This window comes from Fukomys damarensis, unplaced genomic scaffold (genome assembly GCF_012274545.1).
Source record: "Fukomys damarensis isolate Sample0158 unplaced genomic scaffold, DMR_v1.0_HiC HiC_scaffold_37, whole genome shotgun sequence".
NCBI classification, from domain to species: Eukaryota; Metazoa; Chordata; class Mammalia; order Rodentia; family Bathyergidae; genus Fukomys; species Fukomys damarensis.
This window is the reverse complement of record NW_022900949.1, coordinates 59,139,387-59,163,789: the sequence shown is the minus strand read 5'-3', so window position 1 is coordinate 59,163,789 and position 24,403 is coordinate 59,139,387. Positions and strand designations below refer to the sequence as shown.

Sequence of the window (24,403 nt, the reverse complement as noted above, 5' to 3'; positions counted from 1 at the left end):
TTTTGAGACAGGGTCTCACTATGTAGTTAAGGCTGATCTGGAACTCACTATGTATCCCAGGCTTGTCTCAAACCCACAGCAATCCTCCTGCCTCAGCCTCCCAAGTGCAATTACAGGCGTGTGCCACCACACCCAGCAATAAAGGGGCCATTTTTAAGTATGCTGTTATAAACTGATTATTATATCAAATCTAATACATATTTCTTCCTACTTCTACCTTATCTTAATCATACCAGTCAAAAGTTGTATAATCAAACTTGTCAACCCATCATTTTGTTTTTGTCTGTTGCTATATCCCTAGTGGCCCAAATCTGGCACTTGAGAGGTACTCAGTTAACAGAATGAGTTTCATGGCATTTATTAAAGAAAGGTTTATTGTGTGTCAGGTGGCATGCTAAGAGATTTTCTCTTAATCTAAGAACAAATCTGAAGTGACTGTTATTATCACCATTTTAAATATAAACCAAAGCTTACAAAGCTTTTGGTAATCTAAGATTACATAGGTAGTAATCAAACCCAAGCCTAATTCCAAAGACGCTGTTCTAAATCATTCCCACCCAATATTTCTTTCCAATAAGTACATTTAAAGAGATCAGCTTAGACAAGGGTGCTAGTAGTGAGGTGCATGAGTGCAATGAGTGTCAGAGGTATTTGGCAGGAAATGACTGACAACAGAGAGGCAGAGGATGAGGAAGATGTCAAAATTAACTCCTAGATGTCTAGCCCTGTGAAAGTGAAAAGATAAGACAGGTTGCCTTCCTAGAGGAAAAGAGAGAATAAACACAAATTTCCACTAAAACATCTAAGCTATCTAATGGAATGCTGAGCAGACAGTTGGCGAACTGCATCCTGGAAGCAAACATGGGCTGGATGAGAGATGCGTATCTGGGGCTCATAAGTGTGTGGATAGTAATCAGAATCCCGGAGAAATCTCTCCTGATCCTTACCATTTTACCAGGTAATTTAGAGGTCTACCAGCAATTGAATCCGCTGGCTTATAGTCAGAAAAAACAAAGCATAGGAAAAGGTGAGGCCAGGTGGAGAGGTACAAAAACACCTAGGACGCATTCTCCTTTCTCATTACACTCGCTTCACCCTCTTGCTTCCCATCCCCCTGAAATCTAATGATCTTAAGGCAGACAGCCACTTGCTGAGAGACGGAGAGAGAGTGTGGATATAGTGAGCAGGACGTAAGAATGGAGAGAAGTTTGAAGTCTCCAGAAGAGACGAAGTATGGTCACATGACATAGCTTCTAAAGACTTTTTTGTTTTTGTTTTTGTAGAGGTGGGGATCAAACCTAGGGCCTCATGCTAGGCAAGCACTCTACCAATGAGCAACACTCTCAGCCTTGGACCTTATATAACACAGTGAAGTAAACATGAAGACCCAGATCCTAAGAAATTTATAGTTGGAGAAAATAAAAAGCAGTATATCTATCCTTCACCTAGGTCAAGGAGGTACAAGAGATGTTCACAGGTTATATAATAGGGTATCAGAGGCAAACGCCCTCATCTTCCTATGACAACTACTCATCCACTGCATGTTATCTACGGCCAAAAAATGTTTCAAGAGGAATCACACTGCAAAATGGTTATTATATAGACATTAAAAGCACAAATATTAAATACTTACTATAAAATTTTTCTATCCTTTAAGAAGTGTAAAATCGGAAAGGGAAAAGTGATATACATCTCTGCAAAGATAAATAATTACAGGTAAAAAGCTAGGGCCCTCGGTCTAATCCCCAGTACTGCCAAAAAACAACAACAAAAAACCACTTAGCACAATTTCTCACAATCATAAGCACTTTAGAGGTTTTACTGTTATCAAAGACAGTAAAGTGGAATTCCCAATTAGACTGTAAGCCTTTTAAGATAAAGACATTTAAAATTTGGTTTTGTTATATATCACAGTGTTTAGAATGCCATATGGATAACAGTGTCTATCATTAATTAACATAAGTATTTTCCCAGAGTTGGAAGAGGTGGCACACGCCTGTAATCCTAGCACTAGGGAGGCTCAGGCAGAAGGATCACTATGAGTCTGAGGCCAGCCTACACTACATAGTGAGACCCTGTCTCAAAACAAACAAACAAACAAACAACAGTTTGGTAATACTATATATAATTTTCTATCAGTTATTTACAATAGTTTTAGAATTATTTGTACTCTACCTTTTCCCAAACTAGTTACCTTAAACTTTATAAATTATAAATAGAACAAGGACAATAGCTATTCATTTTTATGCAATCAACAACATAGTTCAAGATCCTTTGTACAGATGAACATAACAACCAATTAGTGTAAAAGACAGAGTGGCTGAATTATGCATAGTATAGATTAGGGCATAATAAAAAGACTATAGTATATCAATAAAAAAATCAACCATATGCCATTTCTGTTACTTTATTCAAGGGAAAGAGGATATCTTCACAAATTCTTTTTTAAATGTTTACCTTATCTTTGCTTATCTGATTACATAATGTTTACACCCCTTGTGGGAAGTTGGTACATGTATAACAACACATCTTTTTTTCATCCCTTTTTCCTTCCCTCCTTGCCCCTCCACTCATCTTTTGATCCCCTTTCCTTTTTCTTTTTTGTACCTTTGCAGTACATATTTACATTCCTTGTGTGGTATGGGTACGTGTTCATAAATTCTAATCTAAGACAGTTATATATGAGGTCTTATAAATGAAAGAGATACCAGTTATTTTTGAGTCCAGAGTGAAACAGATTATGGAGGATAATTTGAATACAGAAAAGTATGCCAATAAGCACCATAATTTTGTTCAATGAGAGACAAAACCTGAAAGAGCGGAAGGAACGTATATAATAGAGAATACCACGCTACTCTGTCTCAGAAAGCACTTGTCTCAGAGACGAAGGAAGAAATGAAGCTTACTGCTGATCACTTCTTACCAAAACTCCTTTCTTCTTTTACAACGCCACAAATCCTCCTTGGATCTTCTTTTTCTGCCTCTCTGGTGCTTTACAATACCGCTTTTTCGGTGGATTTCCCTTCTTTCACTCATCCCATAAATGCACTTGATACCTTTTCACTTCTCACATTTCCCAGTTAATTGTATCTATTCTTGCTTCCACTGTCTATTTGCCAATGAATTAAAAAATCTACAAATCTAGTTCAAATCTTTCTCAGGAGTTCCAGCTACAAAACTATTGTCACAGATCCCTACACATTTTTCAAATATGCCTTGGTTAAATGTATTTATATCTTCCCTACTAAATGTGTTAATAACACCACTATTTTTTCACTATTAAAATCAGAAATTTGGGAAACACTATAACTCTTATTTTTCACACTCTAACTTCTAATCAATTAGAAATTCAGAGAAAATATACATCTTTAATTGCAAATTACTCATAAATGTAAATATAAACATTCTGTGGCATTAGGAAATTATTACATACAGTGGAAAATGGAAATTACTAAGTGGTAGATAGAAGAATACATTCAAGGTCAATCAGGTTTTGGAAGTGAGGAAAAAAATTTTTATTACCTTTTCCAGTTATACAGATTAATATTGATCTGGATTGCTTGATAAACAAGGCCAGCCTGAAGAAGTATTATTTCAGCTTCCTGTATGTTCCCACTGAACAGTAGTATGTGGGCCATTTTTGATTCTTTAGATGGAAGATCTTTTATAGAATTGATGTACTGGACTTTGTCAATCTAGAAAAAAATATGTGAAGTAGATAATAAGAAATATTGCAAATTATGGTGAGTAAAAACATATACCTGTTCATATAGGTAAACATTATTTACTTACTTCACCAATAGCTGCATAGGCTATTTCTGCAGTAGTCATATCTCGATTAGCAACTGCCATAGCAGCAAGGCAAGCCCACATGGTTTGATCCTGGAGTAAAATATGAAAACACTGTCTCAACTACATGGCTGAACTACCTTAAAAGAAACAATGATGTAATTATTCATAATAAAATAAACAAATTTAAAAAGAAAAAATTATGGAATGTGGCACTAAAAACAACTAAAAATTAATCATGTAGAAATTTCACTGTGGCAATTTTGTTAAAATATATTAATAATACATAGGGAGTTTCTAGCCAATAAATTTTTGTAAACATTTTATTTCTAATTATTAAAGATTTATTTATTTTTGTGTTTCTGAGGACTGAGCCCATGGCCTTCCTCATGCTAGGTGAATACTGTACAACTGAGCTCAAGAATTTAGCTTTTAATTTAAAATAACTCAAGGTTATAAAACTCCCAGTCTTTCTGATAAGGTAGCAAAAACCATACCTTACAAGTAATGAGAGGAACAGTGAGGTCTTTAAACAATGGTATTATGGCAGATTACCACCAGTAACTCATTGTAAGGGAAAGAATCTAAGTATTACCTCATAAAACTGTATACTAAGTGATGTTATCTGATACTTAATAAAAGAGGTCTCTGCTCAAATATCTTTGGAAAATACAAACTCAACCAAGCTGGAAAATGCTGATCTAAAGCAGATTTTAACATAAGCTGTTCAAAAATCATCTAAGAACTTTAAAAATATGCTCAGTCCTCCTCAACAGAGAGATGTACTGAATTAGAATTTCCATGGTGGTAGAACTCAGAAACCTGACTTGGTAGGGATGGATACTAGGGACTGCACTCATGGCATTATGCATGATGGGCAAACACTCTCTACTGAGCTACATCCCAGACTCTTTTTTAAAATCTTGAGATAGGGTTTTATTAAATTGTTGGGCTTGCCTTCAACTTGTGATGCTCATGTCTCAGCCTCTCAAGTGGCTAGGATTATAGATATACATCAATGTGGCTGGATAGGAGCCTGACTTAAAAAAAAAAGTTCCACAGAAGATTTTTATATATGCCAGATAGAGAAAATACCAGTCTAATTACAGCTTCTTCAAAGAATAATTCAAACAACATTTACTCCTTTGTGTTCATTTATAAAACAAAAGAGCCGGGCATGGTGACACACACTTATATCACAGCACTTGGGAGGCAGAGGCAGGAGGATCACTGAGAGATTAAGGCCAGCCTGACTTACATAGTGAGTTCAGGGCCAGCCTGAACTACAAAGCAAAACTCTGTCCCCAAAAAAACCAAAACACCCCAAAATATAACCCCAAAACAGGACAAAAGATATGATTGTATTAACAATTTTTCTAGTCCTTAGATATTATCATTCGCCATCTTACACAAAGTCAGGCCCACAGACTATACATACACAATATGGATCTGAATATAAAGTACCTTAACAAATCGACAAAGTCTTACAGCATCCTCCCATTTTGAACTGCCTACATATTCATGGAGAATAGCAGGATATGGTGATATGCTCATAGGTATCAGCAAGCCATCCACTCTTCTTACAGTTACTTGATTTCCAACAAAACTCACTATATGGGGGTTTTTACTAAATTCACTGTTAAGAAAAAAGCAAAGAACAACTTAAAGTTATACTCTGAGCAAATATTTGGGAAATATACCCCTGAGATAGTCAAGACAGACAGACAGTTAGACAGACAGAAAAACACACTCTCCAAAATAAGCTCTCCCCAATTAACTCTAGGGAATTTTGTAAGATTTTATTTAAAAATTTTAAAAAATGTAAATGTTGAATTAGTTTTAGTGCCTAATGCACGATCATTTTAATTAATTATAAGAGATTTTTATTTTTAAATTATTAAATGTTATTTAAAAAATTTGAATCTAACTTGCTATATAAAAATACTGTACTTGAAATGGATACATATTGAAGATATACTCCTAAGTGAAATAAATAAGTCACACACGTGTAAATACCGAATAGTTTCTCTGGTGTGAATAATCTGCAATAATACATAAGATCCTAATAAGATTACTGACATTTAGAAATGGGAAGAAAGGAGCTAAAGGTGTAGGGAAGGAGGGATGGGTAGGGGAAGGGTAATAAGGGCAAAGAAAAAAATGTGAGATAATGAAAAGATGGAAATAAAGTGTTTGTAGATGGGGAGGGGAAGAGGGTGAAGGGAGGGCAGGGGTAAGGGGACAAAATGAGAATCAAGACCTGTCATGTGGAGGAGGTACAAGATCCCAACAATGAATGTAACCATACTGTATCCCTAAAATGTACCAATAAACTCAATTAAAGCTGAAAAAAAAATAAAAATACTGTACTTGAAGCAAAATAAAACAAGTTTAAAGAGACTAAAATTATTATATATTTGAGGGCTATTCCTAAAATGATCATTTTGCAATGACCATTTGATATATTTAGATCTTAGGTTTCTGCTAAAGGACCATAGGGTAAAAACCTGCTCCTCACAGTGTCCTAGTGGGAAGTTGTACAGCCCGCAGGGTAGGTTTTAGGCCTTTTAGAGATATGCCCTTGAAGGGGAGGTGAGACCCCTGCCCCTTCCTCTTCTCTCTGGGCATAGGTAATAGGTTTGGCTCCATCACACGGTATGGTCATGATGTGCTGCCTCAACACAGGCTTAAATGCAACAGGGCCAACTGATTACAGACTGGCACCTCGGAAAATGTGAACCAAAACAGGACTTTTCTCTTTATAAGGTGGGTGATTATCTCAGATATTTGTTATAGTGACATAATACTAAGACTTCTCTATTTCCTGAGTCTTAAAATAATGTAAATGATTAAATAATTTAGCTTTGTTTTAAAGATACTAATGAGGTAAACTAGTAAAAATTAAGCTGAATTCCAAGATTATTTTCTCATAGTAAAAAGAGATAAATTTTAAATAAGGAGATTAATATCTTGTCATTAAAGTATATTTAAAAATAAGTTGTTTTATTTTGATACCTCTCTGGCATTCCTAAGGTTGTAAACTTGCATATTAAAAACAAACTCAAGCCAGGGATTTAGCTCAGTGGCACCACACCTGCCTTGCAAGTGCAAGATCCTAAGTTCTATCCCCAGTACCAAAAAACAAAACAAAACAAAAAATACAAACTCAAAACATCTTTGAAAACAAAGCTAAGGTTTAGACTCAAGAAGTCTTCGCATTCCCATTTTGTTAACGTTAAAGATCTCCTATCAGAAAAGTTAGGAATATAAATATGTATGATTTTATGAAGCATTTATATTATTTAAAAGCTTTTTAGTAACTTCATTTTTTATTTTAATATCAAACAAAATTCAATTTATGAAACATATATATTCTTGAAGGTCTTTTTTTGGTATTTTAAGACAGGGTCTCACTACGTAGCCCAGGCTGGTCTCAAACTCACAGCGATCCTCCTGCCTCAGCCTCCCAAGTGCTGGGATTACAGGCGTGCGTCACCACGCTAGGCTCTATTCTTAAAAGTCTTAAAGTCAATGATAATGTGTGCTGTATAGTTGTCACAAAGGTGTGCATCACTGAAAAGTCTTGAGTACCTATATTAAAGCTAGGCTCTATTCTTAAAAGTCTTAAAGTCAATGATAATGTGTGCTGTATAGTTGTCACAAAGGTGTGCATCACTGAAAAGTCTTGAGTACCTATATTAAAATCACTAAATCACAATGAAAATAAACCTACCTGAAACATCATTAAGCAATACTAAACTTGAAAATTATATTCATATAAGGAGTAAATAGTTCATATTATACTTTCAACTTGTTCTATCACTTAACTTTCATTAAGCTAGTTTTAGCTAAACAATTTATTTAGTTGAATCTGATTAAAGTGAAAGATGAAATTAGGACTTAAATTAGAGACAAAAAGATGAGAGTTGTATTTACCACAAAGCAGAATGTTATGCAGTAAATGTTACCTTGCATCCCTTTCATACAGTGTTTTCGGCAAAATGTCTCTGTCCACATAAACTGTATTAGGATAATACCACACTGTAAATCGAGTATCCTGAAGTCCACAAAGAATATTGCATGTATCACACCAGGCCAAGGTATGCACCATTGTTCCTTTATGTAAAAAAGAACGTTAATGTTCCACTAGTTACAATATATAAATATTAAAAGTACACCTTTAAAATCAGCTGATAAACAAGATCCCATCTCATTTCTGGTAGACATGTCACTACTTTCTAATTGTATGATGCTGGAACATGCAAAACTTGACATAAAAATTGCAAAATAGAGCCATTACACTTTTAATTTGCTGATCTTTCTTTCAATGCCAGTTAAACTGCAGCAGCTAAAGACTTGGTATTAAAATGAAATTACATAGCTAAGAAATGTGAGATCAAATGTTTTCACAGATTCATTCAAGTAAACATTTTAATATATGACAGAGTACATGTAAGAAAATTAGCAATAATTAAAAGTTAAAATGTATTAAAATTATTTTACCAAGTTTGATAATTTGTTCTTCCTTTCCAAATCGTTTTACTGAAGTGATATAGAGATCTCTATTTTTATCAATGAAAGCAATTTTTCTATCATTGGTAAGTCCTTTTTGATCCAAAGCAATTTCCAAAATTTCATTCTACAATTTTAAAAAAAATAAATGTTGGAACAGTTTCAGTGCTTGACATCAAGATCATTTTAATTAGTTATAAGAACATTGTTTTTTCTAACACTCAGTTAAATGTCATTCTTCTACTTATAATGGTGAAATATCCCTGTTATCTAATTTTAAACTGTCAATATACTAATAATTCAAGAGCTGCACTAGTTGTACTTTGCATGCTGTTACGGTTTGGGTCTAGACATCCTCTCAAAGCCTCATGTGGTCAGAGGTGAGGGCTTTTCAGAGGTGGCTGAATCTACAGTGTGTGACCCTGGGATTAAGGGTGTCCTACTAAATCAGTCACTGATTGCTTTGGTACCGCCCTATTCCTGGTAGCCTGGATACAATACAGGGGACAGAAAGAGGCTTGTCTTTCCCTTTGCTTGCTTTTGCTGTCTTCTGGCCACCATAAACCGTTCTCCTCTGTGCTGCCCCTCCAGTAAGCCACCCTGTCTCGGAGCTAGCTGATTATGGACTGAACTTCTACACAGTTGGAGCTAAGTAAACCTTTCCTCCTTTAACTCTGGGTGTCAGGTATTTTGTCTCAGCAATGACAGAAAAGTAACTAAGATACTTACAATTCAAGGGACAAGTGTCCCTCAAATTACAATAAAATAATAGATATTTAGATACTTTCTGCACTGAGTAACACTCCCATCTAGCTGTAGTAGACAGGGTGAAAGGGTGAGGCAAGACTGAATATCACAGAAGTCTGTTTTGATTAATACATTCCTCACACCTAAATGTACTCTAGTTAGATTATTTAGCACCTACAGTTTTAAAGTTTGTTAATAAATTAGGGAACATGCATAAGCATCATATGATTATCCATAAAATGTTACATTACATGGTAGGAAGAGAAAGAGTTGGGAAAAGATAGATATGCTTCCATAGATTTGGAAGTATCTCCAGAAATAGTGCATTGTGTGAAAACAGCGATGTGCAGAGCTGTATACTACATTTTTGTGTAAGAAGAGGAAATGAATACACATTTTTTTTGTTTGTACATGCAGTAAAAATCTCTGGAAGGATATGTAAGAAACAGTGGTACTTGGTGAAGAACTGTATTTATGATGAATAAATACAGCAGGAAAACTTATTCACTGCATACTTTTTAATACTTTTTGATTTCTGAACCATATGAATGTATTCATTATTCAAATTTAAACCAGTAATTTTTAAAAAAGGAAAGTGCAATTTAGAATAACACTTCATTGAAAGTATTAATAAAGTTAAAAGCATATTTAGACCCTAACATGTCATTTAGAAAGATAATACAATTTGCTCATTTGTTTAAGGCTAAAATATGAGAAAGCCATAAACAACTGGGATCATTCTGCATTTTCTAGATAAAGCTTTTTTGTTCCTATAACTGGTCCTAAAACTTAACAAAAATGATGGCTAAGGATAGGTCAATGAGAAAACTGCAAGAGGTTTGGAAAAAATATATATATATTGTATTTCCCTTTATGAGTACTATAAGCTTAATCAAAATAGAACACATTACCGAAAATCAGTAGTCTAGACAACAGACAAGTCAGATCTTTTTATGCAATTAATTTACATAATAGCTTTCTATTGTGCTTTGTCTTTGTGACATTTTTAGATTAAAATACTTGATGTAAAATGCACACTGATTTAAATATAAAACTAATTTGTTGTCTTCCTTAAAATAAAACTATTTTGAAAAAAATAAATAAATAGTAGTTATTTACATTAGAAATAGCTAAACTCCATTACCTTATGAGAAAGATGTTTCCCATCACCTAGTGGTTTTCCAGTTGATGCCTCAAAGAGAAAGATTACTTAAAAAAAGAAAAGTAGAACATTAATTAGTATATTATATTATTGGTAAATTCCAGTGGAATTATAATCCTCATGAGACATTATTTAACTCTTTAGACTTTAGAGTAGGGATTAGCACAGAAGAGCAGAGTAAAATTCCTATTTATTAATGAGGTCATACTTATGACAACAGTGAGCTTGAACACTTCTTTCTTAAAACATATTTATTTAAAGCTGTTATTAAAGGTAAGGGATCAATTACTCCTCCATAGGATCAACAAAGGCAATTCAAATGTGGATGCATTTGTAATTCTGCTATGTGATTTCGACCAGTATAACATCATAGGCAATCATATTCAATAAAGGAAAAACAACGGTGAGTGCCTGCCATAATACTAGATAATGTGAGTTTTTGGTCTGAACTTTGTCCTGGGTTCCTGAATGAGACATTCAAAAACCCTTAAAGGGACCTAAAATACAGGAGTCTCTTTGTTAGTTAATAGGAAGACTCTTGGCAGGCAATTAAATAGTTTCAAGATAAGGACTGATAATCAGAAAGACCAACCATATTATTAGAAAGTTCCAACTTTTAGAGGTCTCTGTCCTCTAGAGGTTGAGAAGGGGGCTGGAGCTTGGGTTCAATTAGGGACCAATGATTTAATTAATTAAATCAGGTAATAAGACCACACTAAAAACTCCAGGCACCAAAGCTCAGCGGAGCTTCTTAGTTGCTGAACACACTGACCTGAGGGGTGACTCATCCTTCCAGGCCTCAGGCTATTTATATCCTTTAGAATAAAACTATAATCATAAATATAGCTTTCCTGAGTTCTAAGCCTTTTCAGCAAATTATAAAATGTGAAGGTGTTATGGGGACCTTTTGAATTTATAGACCAAAAGTAATGTCAGAAATGAATTATGGTACACATAATTGAGATGAAAATGGAAAAGTTTCAATCAGGAAATGTGGGATTTGCTAGGATGACCCTGACTCACTATAATACTTGTTTTGGGCAAATAAATAAATAAATAAAAATAAAAAGCCAGGAGGTAAGGAATTTCCGATTCTTCAGTAGCCATAGTATCATCTATATTATGAAATGATAGCTATGTTGCAATCAATTATTGGAAGTAAAAGTTACTTATGGAATTTAGAAGTGATGGCGACAACTCCCAGGAACCTGGCTCACTAACTTCATGAGAAAATACAAAATAATAATTAAAAAAATTCAACTCCACCTGTAATAGCTAAAAATGAAACTAAGAAGTGGACAAATATAAATTTTGGCCAGTCTGAATTACAGCATCAAGTTTCAGAGCTTTAACTAAAAGAATGTATTAGAAAGATTCCAATTACGGCCACTGGCCTCAGAGCCATTTTCAAATGGAGAAAAAGTTATGCTGAATCTAATTATGAAGACTAGAATGATTCCCCAACAGAATGGGGATAGCTAGAAGGAAATGCTAAGGGGATCATTCTAAGTGTGTGTGTGTGTGTGTGTGTGTGTGTGTGTGTGTGTATCTCTAAACAGTTAATAAGATATGGGGTGAAAGAATGAACACTGATGGTGATGAGCAGAGAGCAAATTTAAAAAGGGAGAGTCAAGCTCTTATCCTACCCTGGTAGAAATCGCCAAGCAGTTATTAAGAAATAGAGTGAATAAAGCAATGTTGGCGGCATCAAAACACAGAAGTTGGATGGACTGATGAGAGTCCCTACTGGCAATCCAACATTTAAGGACTTTAAGCAATATTCATCCTAGTTTAAAAGGAGTTGGAAAGCAAAAAGGCCAAGATGACAAAAGCCTGATCTCTCATGATCTGCAGCACTGTTCTCTTCCATTTAATTAAGACAAAGATTCGGGAAAAGGCCAAATTTCCTTGGCTCACCTCAGTGCTGGCATCTAAAATTTATGCGCATGGGTGGGAAAAACGGTCAGGGAGTAGAGAAGTTTCTAGGACACCTTAGATACAGAAGTGGTATAGACTATGGTACCAAAACCCACTGGTGAAGCCCTACAGGAGGCTACAACTGAAATGCAAAGGTTGAGACGATTAAGGTAGGAATTTGAATGAAAACTGGAGTGTGTGTACAGACTTCATGTAAGACATACCTCCTTAACCTGAATGATTTATGGGAGTGGCCAGTATGTCTTATTGGGAATATTTTCCTGTCTAATAAAATGACAATCTGCTGGTAAAGCACCTTCCTAGCAAGAATGAGAGGTCTTGTCTAGCACACCTGAGATCCAATCCCCAGCACCAGAAAAAAAAAAAAAAAAAAAAAAAAGAAGTATGCTTCTTTTTTGAATTGGGAACATATTCATTTATTAAAGCTTCCATCTGAAATATGAGGTATAGGAGAAGAAAAGTAAAGGCAGAAAACTCATAGTGGCCACTGAGATTTCAAATTTAAGTTTACAGAGCACAAAAATTTGGTTTCCAAATTACTATTATTAGCAACTACATAGCCTTAATTCTGTCTACTGTCTGGATAGTATTTTATTTCACTCTTTTTTCCTCATTTTTAGCTGGAAAGGAAGAATTTTTATTTTTATTTATTTATTTATTTTTTTTTGGTACCGGGGATTGAACTCAGGTTCTTACACTTGTGAGGCAGGCACCGGCACTACTGAGCTAAATCCCTGGCCCATAAGCATTTTAAAAAACAAATCAATTATCATATGTCTTCTCTCAGAGAAAGTCTAGAGAGCTAGAAATTACTCTATTTAGGAGAGTTTATTTCCTACCAGTATGAGAAGTAATTAATCTGAAGGCACTGAAAATTAAAAAGGACAGTTTTCTAACTCATGAATTAAGTCTTCTATGATATAAACTACACATTCAGATTAGATAGTTAAGTAAATGTGGCACAGTAATGTACAACAATGCTTCACAATATGTATAAAAAGATAAAAACAACTAGTATTAATATTTTTACACTAGGATTTAAGATCATTCTCCTGGCTTTCCATTTACCTCACTTGCTCCTCCTTTCCTCATCTCTAAATATTGTTTTGCTCAGTTTTTGGTCCTCTTTTCTGTGTATGCTCACTTCTTAGGTACTACAATTGCCATTAGTGCTATGGCTCTAAGCACCAGAAGTATTCCAAAGACTCCTAAATTTTTATTGCTAGGCCCAGTCTCTCCTGAGCCTTGGATTTGTTTATCCTACTGTTTGCTAGCCACTTCCGCTTGGATGTCTAAAAAGCATTTTAATATTGAACAGAATGAAAACAGAACTCCTGATTGGCAGAGCCCATCTAAACTTCCTCCTCTGTTCCCTACATGATCATATGCTTTCCATACTTAATTCTTTACACTACCTTGTCCATTCCTCTGTCCTCTCTTCTCCTACTCTACTTAGCTCGTATTGATCCAATTACTGTACCTAGTTACTTTAACATGCCAACCGTTCCACTTCAGAATCCTTCCCCCAGGCATTTCTCTGTCTCACCTGCAGAACTCCCCAGTCCCTCACCCTGAATTAGTTTTCTTCACAGCATGTATCATCAGTTGGTAGTTTATTATAGATTGCTCATTTGCTTATTTTTATTTAGTAGATTATCTGTCGTCTTCACCATTATATCCTCAACTTTTGGGAAAGTATGGCGTATAGTAACCCCTCAAAAGTGTCTGCCAAATAAATGAATCTTTGATACAGTAATGCCTTAATAAAATCATTTCACTGTACTGTGTAAAACATCTGACATATGCATATTTATTTATCAACTAATGTAGCCTCAATTTTTAAATAGAAAATTTAATTTATTCATAACTTTCCTCTATGTCAACTTAATTAAAATATATAAACAAAATACAATGCAATACAATATTTACTATGTTATCACTGAAGAAAAGGGGAATATTAAAAAGATTAAGTTACTATACATTTTTAGGACCACAATATTGAATTAAAACTCTCTACCAGTAGCTTAGTAAGATTTACTTCTGACCACTGATCTTAGGTGTCGTGATGATGCCTATTTGTTCAATTAACTAGACAGAGTAACACAAATTCAGTTATTTAATTCATGTTTAGAAGACATTAGGAAGCTAATAATTCTTTCATATTAAGTTAATATATTAATAGATGAGAAAATGAAACTTATGAAAGTGTTAACTGAAAAACTGAGTGGAAAGTTATTAAAAAATGTACTTACTTTTCTCATCAGTTTTGTCTTTTATTGCTAAAGTATCATTACTCAGAGACACAGTCTGTGCATTCAAAATATCTGTTCTCATTCCAGGAAATTTTGGAGAAGAAATCAAGCGCCCTTCATAAGAATATAAATAGATACCACCACCATCTACAAGAAAAAAATGTCTAAAAAATAATGAATGAAAATATATTATCAAGTAGGAGAATAGTATATTTTCACTTTTATATTAGAAAATAGCTTATTCCTTTTTTTCTCATTCAGTTTATTGGTACTTCTAGGTGTACAGTACAGTTACATTCATCATTGGGATCTTGTACCTTTACATGACAGGTCTTGGTTCTCATTTTTTCCCCTTACCCCTGCCCTCCCTTCACCCCCTCCTCTCTTCCCTATTTACAAAGACTGTGTTTCCATATTTTCCTTTCCTCATATTTTATCTTTTTCCTTATTACCTTTCCCCTACTCTTCCCCTTTCCCCTACACCTTTAGCCCTTTTCTTCCTATTTCACATTATCAGTTATACAATTTGGATCTTATTTACATGTTTAGTTTTTCCAGAGGAACTACTTGGAATTTACACGTGTGTCCTATTTATTTCACTTAAGAGTAGGACCTCAATATGCATCCGTTTCCCTATAAATGACACTAATTTCTCACTCTTTATGGCTGAGTAGTATTCCATTTTATAGAAGAACCACATCTTCTTTATCCAGTCTCCAGTTGGTGAGCAATTGGGCTGTTTCCAAGATTTTAGCTGCTATCATGTTAATGACAGAGTTCACTGGATTTACAGTTCACTCTATTTACACCCTACACAGTCATGTGCACACACGTATAGAAAGACTTTCACACAGTCCTGGGAGAAATGGAGGGAGCACAGCATAGAAGTATGGGGATTTCTTATATTTTCTAAGGTAATTAGCTGAAGAACAAAATTTGCATTGATATGTTTTGATTTGTTTTTCTGGGGTTTTTGATTTCTGATGGAGAGAGGGGAAGGAAAATGAAAATGTCCATAATTATCACCCTATATACTGAAACTGTGACTTCATTTGTATTATACCTTCAATTAATTTCCTTTCCTAAGGAAGAGTATCTGTACAAAGACAATTAGAAAATCTTATAAGTTAAAATTCAGTGATTTAAATGTTAGATGCCATGTTTCATGAAACAGTATCAATGAACATTTCATAATTAAAGATCATGTTAAAGATAATTAGAAATTAAATACTGATTAGTTTGAAATAGTAAAAAATGACTAAAAACAGTATCAATGAATATTTCATAATTAAAGATTATGTTAAAGATAATTAGAAATTAAATACTGATTAGTTTGAAATAGTAAAAAAATGACTAAAAATTATGATTAGTACTAGCATTTATTAAAATAAGAAGCTTTGGAGGATGGGATGTAGTTCAATGGTACACAGTACATGCCTAGCATGAGTGAGAACTTGGATTCAATTTCTAGTATTGAAAAAAAGAAAAAGACACTTCTCACTTTAAAATTCTATGATGATCATCAGTATATATTCATATGTAAAAATTCATACAGTTTTTTCAATGGGTTTCAGGTTCAGGTTGCTATGTGGATAACTATATTCAAAGCATAAGACTGTGTAGTTAATTTTTTATTTACACAAATATTTTATGGCTATTGTATTTTTCCTTTGCAAATATATAAATGTTATAAAAACGAATTCAAACAAAATAGAGAAAACAAAAGACCTCTTGTGAACCTACCTCCATAGAGATTACTGTAGCAAAGTACAGCTGTACCATATTCACTTAACTCACTCACTGCTGAAAGGCATTTACTTTATTTCAAATTGTGCACTTCTTTAAAAAGTGTCTGTAGTGTATGTGTCTAACTGTATTGTCTCTTCTACATATGTCCTTATATAGCTTCTACGCACACAATTAACAAATCAAAAGGTATATGTTTTTTTAAATGTAGTATATACTGTATTGCGAAACTGCCTTTTAAAAGGTTATACAGATGCTACAACTACGTAGGTGAACCTGTTTCCTTAATGCTGAAACACTATGTTTTAAATACTATATTCAAAGTTTCAGTATTCTCAATTCAGAACTATTTGATTTGGGAATTGCTAATTATTTTTTTCTTATTAGGGAAACAAAAACTAACACCAAAGCTAATGAAAAGTTAATATCTAATGAATATCAAATGTACACACTTAATACTTAAGGACTGATAGGTAGCGTATTTAATTAAAGGCTTTAGTCCTTACACATCAGGCCATACCCATTAGTATATGAAAACAGTATTCATAAATCTTGAAAAAGTGATGTATCATAGTACTATATACTCTTTCTTTGTGACATTGTCTCTTCTAAACAAGATGGCAGCTTTTAATTTCCTTGTGAGTAAACTTTTTCAATGGATGATATCTCTAATTATATAAATATAAATAAGACAAGTGGCAGGCAGTCACTAAAATTATGCCACTAATATATGCTCTTACTACAAATACACTCAATAAATGAATATGTGCATAATGTATAAATAAATAAATTTATTTGGAACTACTGAAGTAAAAGCATTTCAGAAATATAGTGTTTTTTTTGTTTGTAGTACTAGGGATTGAACCCAGGGATTCTGCATTGAGCTACATCCCCATATTTTTTATTTTGAGATGGGGTCTTGTTAAGTCACTGACTTGCCCAGACTGGGCTCAAATTCTCCTACTGGGATTACAGACATGTGCCAAATTACCCAACTCAAAAATACGGTTTTTAAAGAAAGCTGACATCTCACTTTTTAAATGGCAAAAATGACTTATTTTTAAAATATACAAAATAACTAAATATTTCAATTTCATTAAATAGATATCAAATTAAATATTTTATCATTCAAGATTATTAATTAATGATTATACTCTTCTAACTAAATGACAGCTTTGATACTCATGAGAATCTGTTGGTGCTCAGAATTATACTGCTCAGATATACAATACTATGCTTTTAGCTTTCCCTATATTTCTTTGCCAAACAGTCACTTTTCTTCTTGTCACTGTGCCAAACTTCAACAGCCATTTTTCTTTAACAGCACCATTCTTCTCCTGGTTTGCTATTTGTAAAAAGCTGTGGGCTAGAAAATCTGATAATAAACACTATTAAGGGCTGCCTAGGCGATGAGTAAAAGAATAAAGAATAAAGTGCATAGTTTCAGATGAAAGGTTTAATGCATAGCTATTTTAGGTAAATGTCAATTACATTTCCATATGTTATTTCAGGTTTATCGGATAGCTTTTGTAAGTCTGATCTCTGATATTCCAGGTTTTGTTGAGTATCTTTCCTAAGTCTGATCTCTGACTCAGTACAGTATCATTGCACTTGACTAATACTTTAGTATGGGTTCCTAGAGTAATAGCTAGTCCTGGTTTATTATAGAGTTAACTTGCCTAGAGTTTCTTAGTCCTGTATATACTGAAGGTCTTGGTAGGGAATATTATTTTTTAAACCTCAAATCCCAGCCCAGCAGTTGCTCATGAAACGAATGAATTTCAACCAACATTTAAAAACAAAATTAGGGCTGAAGGTGTTGAGTACATGCTTAGCATACACAATACCCTGGGTATGATCTCTAGCAGGAAGGAAGGGAGGAAAGGAAGGAGGAAGGGAAAGAGAGCAGGAGGAAGGAGGGAAGGAAAATAAGAGGCCATGAGATCTAAACTATTTAGAAGGACTTTTCTTGATTCACTCCTATCCTCTCATGTCATTACTCTGCTGTTTTCTTATGAATTTATTCTCATGATTTTAAATAAATTAATACTTTAAAATTTTGTTTTAATTTCTAATATAGTAAATGTAGATATATAGAACCCTCAACTTTAGAATGTAAAGAATTTTTAAACTGTACTCAGAGTAATATTTTGGCCTTTAAGATTATGATATACAGTGTATTGTTATTCTCTAATTATTTTGCTATGAAATCTTTTTCATAAAAGAGAGCTTTTTTACATTTTCTTTATTAATGTTAAGGAAATATTAATATTACATAAAAATGAATTTAAAAACTGACAAGTTTTATAAGGTAAAAATAATAGTTCAGAACTACTGGTCTACAACCTAATTAATCTTTAGTTCTGAAATATAAAATAGAAACAGTTTGACTCCAAATCACTAGAGTACTGTTCTATGAATAATATGCTTTAAAGAATGCTTTATCCCTGAGGTATTTAACCCTAAATACAATAAAAATAATAAACAAATTACCTTTCTGCCTGTAGAATTAGACTAACAGCTCCTTCTTTGAGATCAAATATAAGTGGTGTATTCCAGTTGTTCGTACTAAAAGACAAATAAAGCATATGTATTTATTAACATTTAAAATACTAAATACTTTTAAATAAGTAGTAGGTACTCATTTTAAATAAAACAATTACAGTTCCACAGTAATTGTATATATCCTTTTATTAATAGCACTTGGTACAACGTTCTGAAATTACTGTCTTTCATGTCTGTATTCCCAGCCAGTAAACAGACTCTGTACCCAGCAATCAGCACATGCAGGCATACAATAATATTTATTGTAGGTATTACAATATACAAATTAAGGAATACTAAATATACATCCTGGTTCTGCTATTTATTTGCTCTCTGAATGTGGGCAAGTCACTTAATGTTTTCCATCTGAAAAATAGTGGCAACATAACATAGAAAAGAACAGGTTTGGGTGCCATGTGATTTTAATAAGTTTAGCTGGGTGCCATGGCACACAATGGTACTATGTGTTAGCACCATGCAAGGCTAAGACAGGAGAATTGCAAGTTGGGTCCAGCCTAGGCAGGTTAGCAATTTAGCAAAATCCTGTCTCAAAAAAAAAAAAAAATTAAAGGGGGAAGGGTAGGGGGATAGCTTATTGTGAAGACCCTGAGTTAAATCAGCAGTACTGAAAAAAAAAATCTTAACAAGCTTAATTTCTAAAACATCAGCACCCTTATTTGTAACATGGGGATTAATAATTCAGATAAGCATCTGAAAAACTGTCTGTTACATAGCAGGTACCAAACAAACAGAAACTATAACAATCAATGACAAACACTATTACTTTCTGCTATAGATCTCCTAATGTTATTGAAATGATTTCTGTGAAACTTCCTATAATTTGTAAAATACTATATAAATTATGATCATGCTTACTTTATAAATTAATCAATAAATAAATAATTCCTTTTGTTTCTATAGGATATGATTCAAATATTGCGTTTGATGAAGAAATGGAAAAAAATAATTACTCCTACATATTCTAAATGAGTGTCAATAATTTTTATAGAACCAGTTCTTTCAACTGGTTTAAATCTCATATTCTCACCCAGAAGATGAAAAAGAGGAAAGTTTCAGTGAACAGGAAAACTGATGGACAATTAATCTTGGCTAATGAAGAGTTTGATACCTATTATAGTAGGCAAATGAATACATAAAATGCAAAACAAATAAATTACTATTAATAATATAGTAATATTATCATTCATTAGTCTGTTGTTCACATGTATGATAAAATTACATGCCCTTGTATTGGTGGAAAAAATTTCACAGCCTGAATTATCAACTAAGTCATTAGAATTAACATTCATTCTCTGTCCAAAGAACTAGTAAGTTATTATTACATAGTGTTTTTTACAATGCTCTCTTCGAAAAACCTGTAATTTCTGACAACTGAGATATAATATAAATGGCATGGAAATTAAAACTCCCTAAGCTATCATGCTGAAGAGAATAAAAAAGAAAAAAGCATTTTTCTTTGTGTGGTACTAAGGACTGAACCAAAGCTTTGTGCATACTAGGCAAGCCCACTACCAATGAGTTACACCCTCAACCTTTTTTTTTTTTTTTTCAAAATTATGAGACAGGATCTCTCTAGGTTGGCCAGGTTGGCTCCAAACTTGGGGTCCTCTCCCTCAGCCTCCAGAACAGCTGGAATTATGGGAACCCACCCAGACACCCACAGCTCAGCAGTGCATTCCGGATCCAGAAGCCTGCCCAGACAACAGCTGCATGGGCATGAAGACCCCAGACAGTGCCCCACCCAGCCACCAGTGGCTTGGGTGTGCAGGCCCCAGCCAAAAGCCCCCCTGGAAAAGAGCTGAGAAGGTGCACAGGCCCCAGTCAGAAGCCCACCCAAATAAAATCAATGAGTGTGCAAAGACCCCAGCCAGCCAGAAGCCTGCCCAGACAACAAGTCAGCTCAGGAATGCAGAAGGCCACCATCCTGAACACAAGTATTGGCACAGTGGTGAGCAGCAGACACACAGCCTCTCTGAAGCTAGTTGAGAATTGAAGCCCAATGGGAGTGCAAAGGGTCACCTCAATAAAGGCACAGCAAACTGCTTTGGCTGAAATGAGAAGACACCTAAACAAGTCTCAAAACCAGACTTCCAGATCACAAAGGCAAATGCAAGGGGCAATGAGAAGGAACAATATGAAACAATCACCTGAACTCCCAGAACTGACAAGAAAAGAAGATCTGGACAAAATAAAGTCAGAAATAATTATCTCAGATAACAACAGATATTGTGTCCATTGCGAAAGACACATTCATAACTCAAGAGGAGACACAGATATAACAACAACAAAAAAAAAGAGGCACTGAGGAACATGATGGAATCCCAGCATAGCAAACTAATGGAATCCATAAAACAGATACAAACAAGTATCCAGGAGATTAAAAACTCCATTGTTTTTGCAGTAGAAGGAGCCAATGTAAGGATAGAATTTCAGATATAGAAGACAGGGATTGCAATTAGTGGCCAGGAAAAGAAAGATTTCTTGAAAAACAGCATAGGACCATGAGAAATCAATCCAGCAGCAGTTAGATAATACAAAGAATAACATAAAACTGACTGGAGTTAACATAGAAACAGGAATGAGTACAAACAACACAAAATACCTGTTCACAGAAGTACTGGCAGAAAACTTCCAATGTAGAAAAGAAATTGACATACAGATAAGTGAAGCATACAGGACTACAACTAGCCAGGATCAAAAAAAAAAAAAAAAAATCTACACCTAGGCATATAATAGTCAAGATTCCAAAAACCCAAGAGAAAAACAAAATACTACAAGCCGTTAGAAAAAAAGAAGCAAATCACATACAAAGGAAAGCCCATCAGAATCATATCAGACTTCTCAGCACAAACCCTCAAGTCAGGAAAAGCTTGGAGTAAATTATTTCAAGTCCTAAAAATTACCTCCAACACAAACTGATGTATCCTGAAAAACTATCTTTCAAAATCAAAAGAGAAATAAGTGAGGAACTTCATGAATACCAAACCTGCATTCCAAAAAATTTTAAACAATAACCTAGCAAAAGACAAATAGGGTCACAACACCACAGAGCCCAGTAAAATGAATTCAACAGGCCACACAAGAAATTAAATGCAAAGAGGGAGAATCCAGCAACAGGAAAAGGTTATGACAAGGACAAGCCAATATACATGCATTATAAGCATCAATGTTAATGGTCTCAATTCACCAATCAACAGAAACAGACTGGCAGAATGCGTCAAGCAGCAAAATCCAACAATATGCTGCATAAAAGAAACACACTTTGTTCAAAAAAGAAACTCACAGACTAAAAGTTAAATGGTGGGAAACAATACTTCATGCAACAGGAACCCCAAAAAACAGGAGTAGCTATCTTCTTTGCAGATAAAATGGATTTCAAACCAGACTAAGAGAGACAAAGAAGGATACTACATCCTTATAAAGGGAACAGTCCAAGAGGTAGAGATGACAATCATAAATATATACTAGTGCAACCAACTATATAAATAAACATTAACAGACATGAAAAATCAAATAACCACTGAATACAATACTAGGGGGAGAGCTCAATACCCCACTGTCACAAACAAATAGATCAACTAGACAAAAAATAAACAACAAATAGTAGAAATCAACCAAACTCTTGAACAAATGGACTTGACAAATGTTTATAGTGTTCCATCCCATTAAATCATAATACATTCTTTTCATCTACACACAGTTCATTCTCCAAAATAGACCAAATACTTGCTCACAGAACATGTTTAAGTAAGTGCAAAGGAATTGAAATTATCCCCTGTATACCAGATCTGGAAAAACAACTCCTTTCACAATAGCTTCCTAAAAGAAATATAATACCTAGGAATCACCCTAATGAAAAAAATCAAAGACCTGTACTCTGAAAACTACAGCACTTTGATCTCTGAAAAAAAGAGATCGAAGAGGATATCAGAAAATGAAAAGACAACCCTTGATCTTGAGTAAGAAGAACCAATATAGTGAAAATGGCCATAATTCCAAACCTACTGTAAAGATTCAGTGCAATCCCAATTGAAATTCTAACAGCATACTTCACAGATTTTGAGAACACAATCCAAAAATTCATTTGGAAAAAGAGGCTTAGACTAGCAAAAGCAATTCTAGGCAACAAAGAACAAGGTAGGGGGTATCATAATCCCCAACTTGAAACTATACTGCAAAGCTACTGTGATAAAAACAACATGGTCAAGAAACAGACCTGAGGATTTATGGAACAGATTTCAAGATGCAGAAACTCCACTACTCCAGTATGTACACATCTTATCTTTGACAAAGGAGCCAAACACCCTCATCACTGGAGGAAATATAGACTTGTTAATAAATGGTGCTGGAAAAATTGGGTTTCAACTTGCCAAAGAATAAAGCTAGACCTATATCTTTCACCATGCACTAATTTAAAATCAAAATGAAGGGTCAGGGATTTAGCTCAGTGGTACTGGGGCCTGCCGTACAAGCGCAGGGTAACGAGTTCAATCCCCAGTACCAAAAATCAATCAATCAATCAATCAAAATGAATTAAATATCTAAATATTAAACAGAAACACTAAGCCAGTTGGAAGAATTCTTGAAGACATTGGTGCAGGAAAAGATTTTATGAACAAAACCTCAGTTGCACATAAGCTAGCACAAAGAATCAACAAATGGAAGCTCTTCTTCTTTTTTTTTCTTTTTATTGAGTTTATTGGTACAATCTAGGTATACAATACAATTACATTAATCATTGGGATTCTGTACCTTTACATAGTAGGTCTTGATTCTCATTTTTTCCCCTTGTCCCTGCCCTCCCTTCACCCCCTCCTCCCTTCCCCATTTACAAACACTTTATTTCTATTTTTTCAGTTTCTCATATTTTTTTTCCTCTCCCTTATTACCTTTCCCCCACCCTTCCCACTTTCCCTACACCAATGTTACATCATTGCCTATTCTCTTTTACTTTCCTTTTTAGTTTTATTTTAGGATTTCCTATTTTTAATGTTCATACAGAGATATCTTTAACTGGAATCTCTTCTTATTAAAATGCTTCTGCACAGCAAGAGAAACCACCAACAGTGTGGAGACAACCCTCAATGTGGGAAAAAAATTTCACCAGCTGTTCCTCAAACAAAGGTCTACTATCTAGAATATATAAAAAACTTAAAAAAACAGACCTTCCAAATTCAAAGACCCAACCCAAAAATGGGCATCTGAAATGAATAGACATTTCTCAAACAAAGAAGTAGAAGCAGCAAATAAACATACAAAAAATGTTCAATCTCACTGGTCATTTCAGAGATTCAGATGAAAACAACACTGAGATTCCATGTCACCACAGAAAGACTGGCTCCTATCAAGAAATCAACTAATATCAAATGCTGGCAGGGCTGCAGGGAAAAAGGAACACTTCTCCACTGTTGGTGGGAGTATAGACTGGTGCAACCACTGTGGAAATCAGTATGGAGATACCTCAAAAAACTGGGATTAGTGGTCTCACTTGACCAGCTATCCCCCTGCTGAGTATCATCCCAAAAGAATTTAAAAAATCATACCACAGCCATGTATGTGCACCCACGTTCATAGCAGCACAATTTATAACAGCTAAAAGTTGCCAACAGTCTAACTGCCAATCACAGGAGACTGGATAAAGAAGTTGTGTGTGTGTGTGTGTGTGTGTGTGTGTGTGTGTGTGTGTGTGTGT

The 24,403-nt window shown here is 34.4% G+C and overlaps 1 protein-coding gene across 2 annotated transcripts in view; it reads right to left on the bottom strand.

Annotated features, from left to right (window-relative positions):
• Nucleotides 1-24,403, bottom strand: part of Ift80 (intraflagellar transport 80) — a 103,506-nt gene that overhangs the window by 12,279 nt on the left and 66,824 nt on the right. For both annotated transcript variants that reach the window (XM_033759344.1, XM_010623165.3), the window contains exons 11-18: nucleotides 18,640-18,714; nucleotides 14,401-14,564; nucleotides 10,193-10,257; nucleotides 8,293-8,428; nucleotides 7,758-7,905; nucleotides 5,254-5,425; nucleotides 3,793-3,882; nucleotides 3,523-3,695 (exon numbers count right to left, since the gene is read on the bottom strand). In XM_033759344.1, the coding sequence (XP_033615235.1) occupies nucleotides 3,523-3,695; nucleotides 3,793-3,882; nucleotides 5,254-5,425; nucleotides 7,758-7,905; nucleotides 8,293-8,428; nucleotides 10,193-10,257; nucleotides 14,401-14,564; nucleotides 18,640-18,714 (1,023 nt within the window). The remainder of the gene's footprint in view (nucleotides 1-3,522; nucleotides 3,696-3,792; nucleotides 3,883-5,253; nucleotides 5,426-7,757; nucleotides 7,906-8,292; nucleotides 8,429-10,192; nucleotides 10,258-14,400; nucleotides 14,565-18,639; nucleotides 18,715-24,403) is intronic.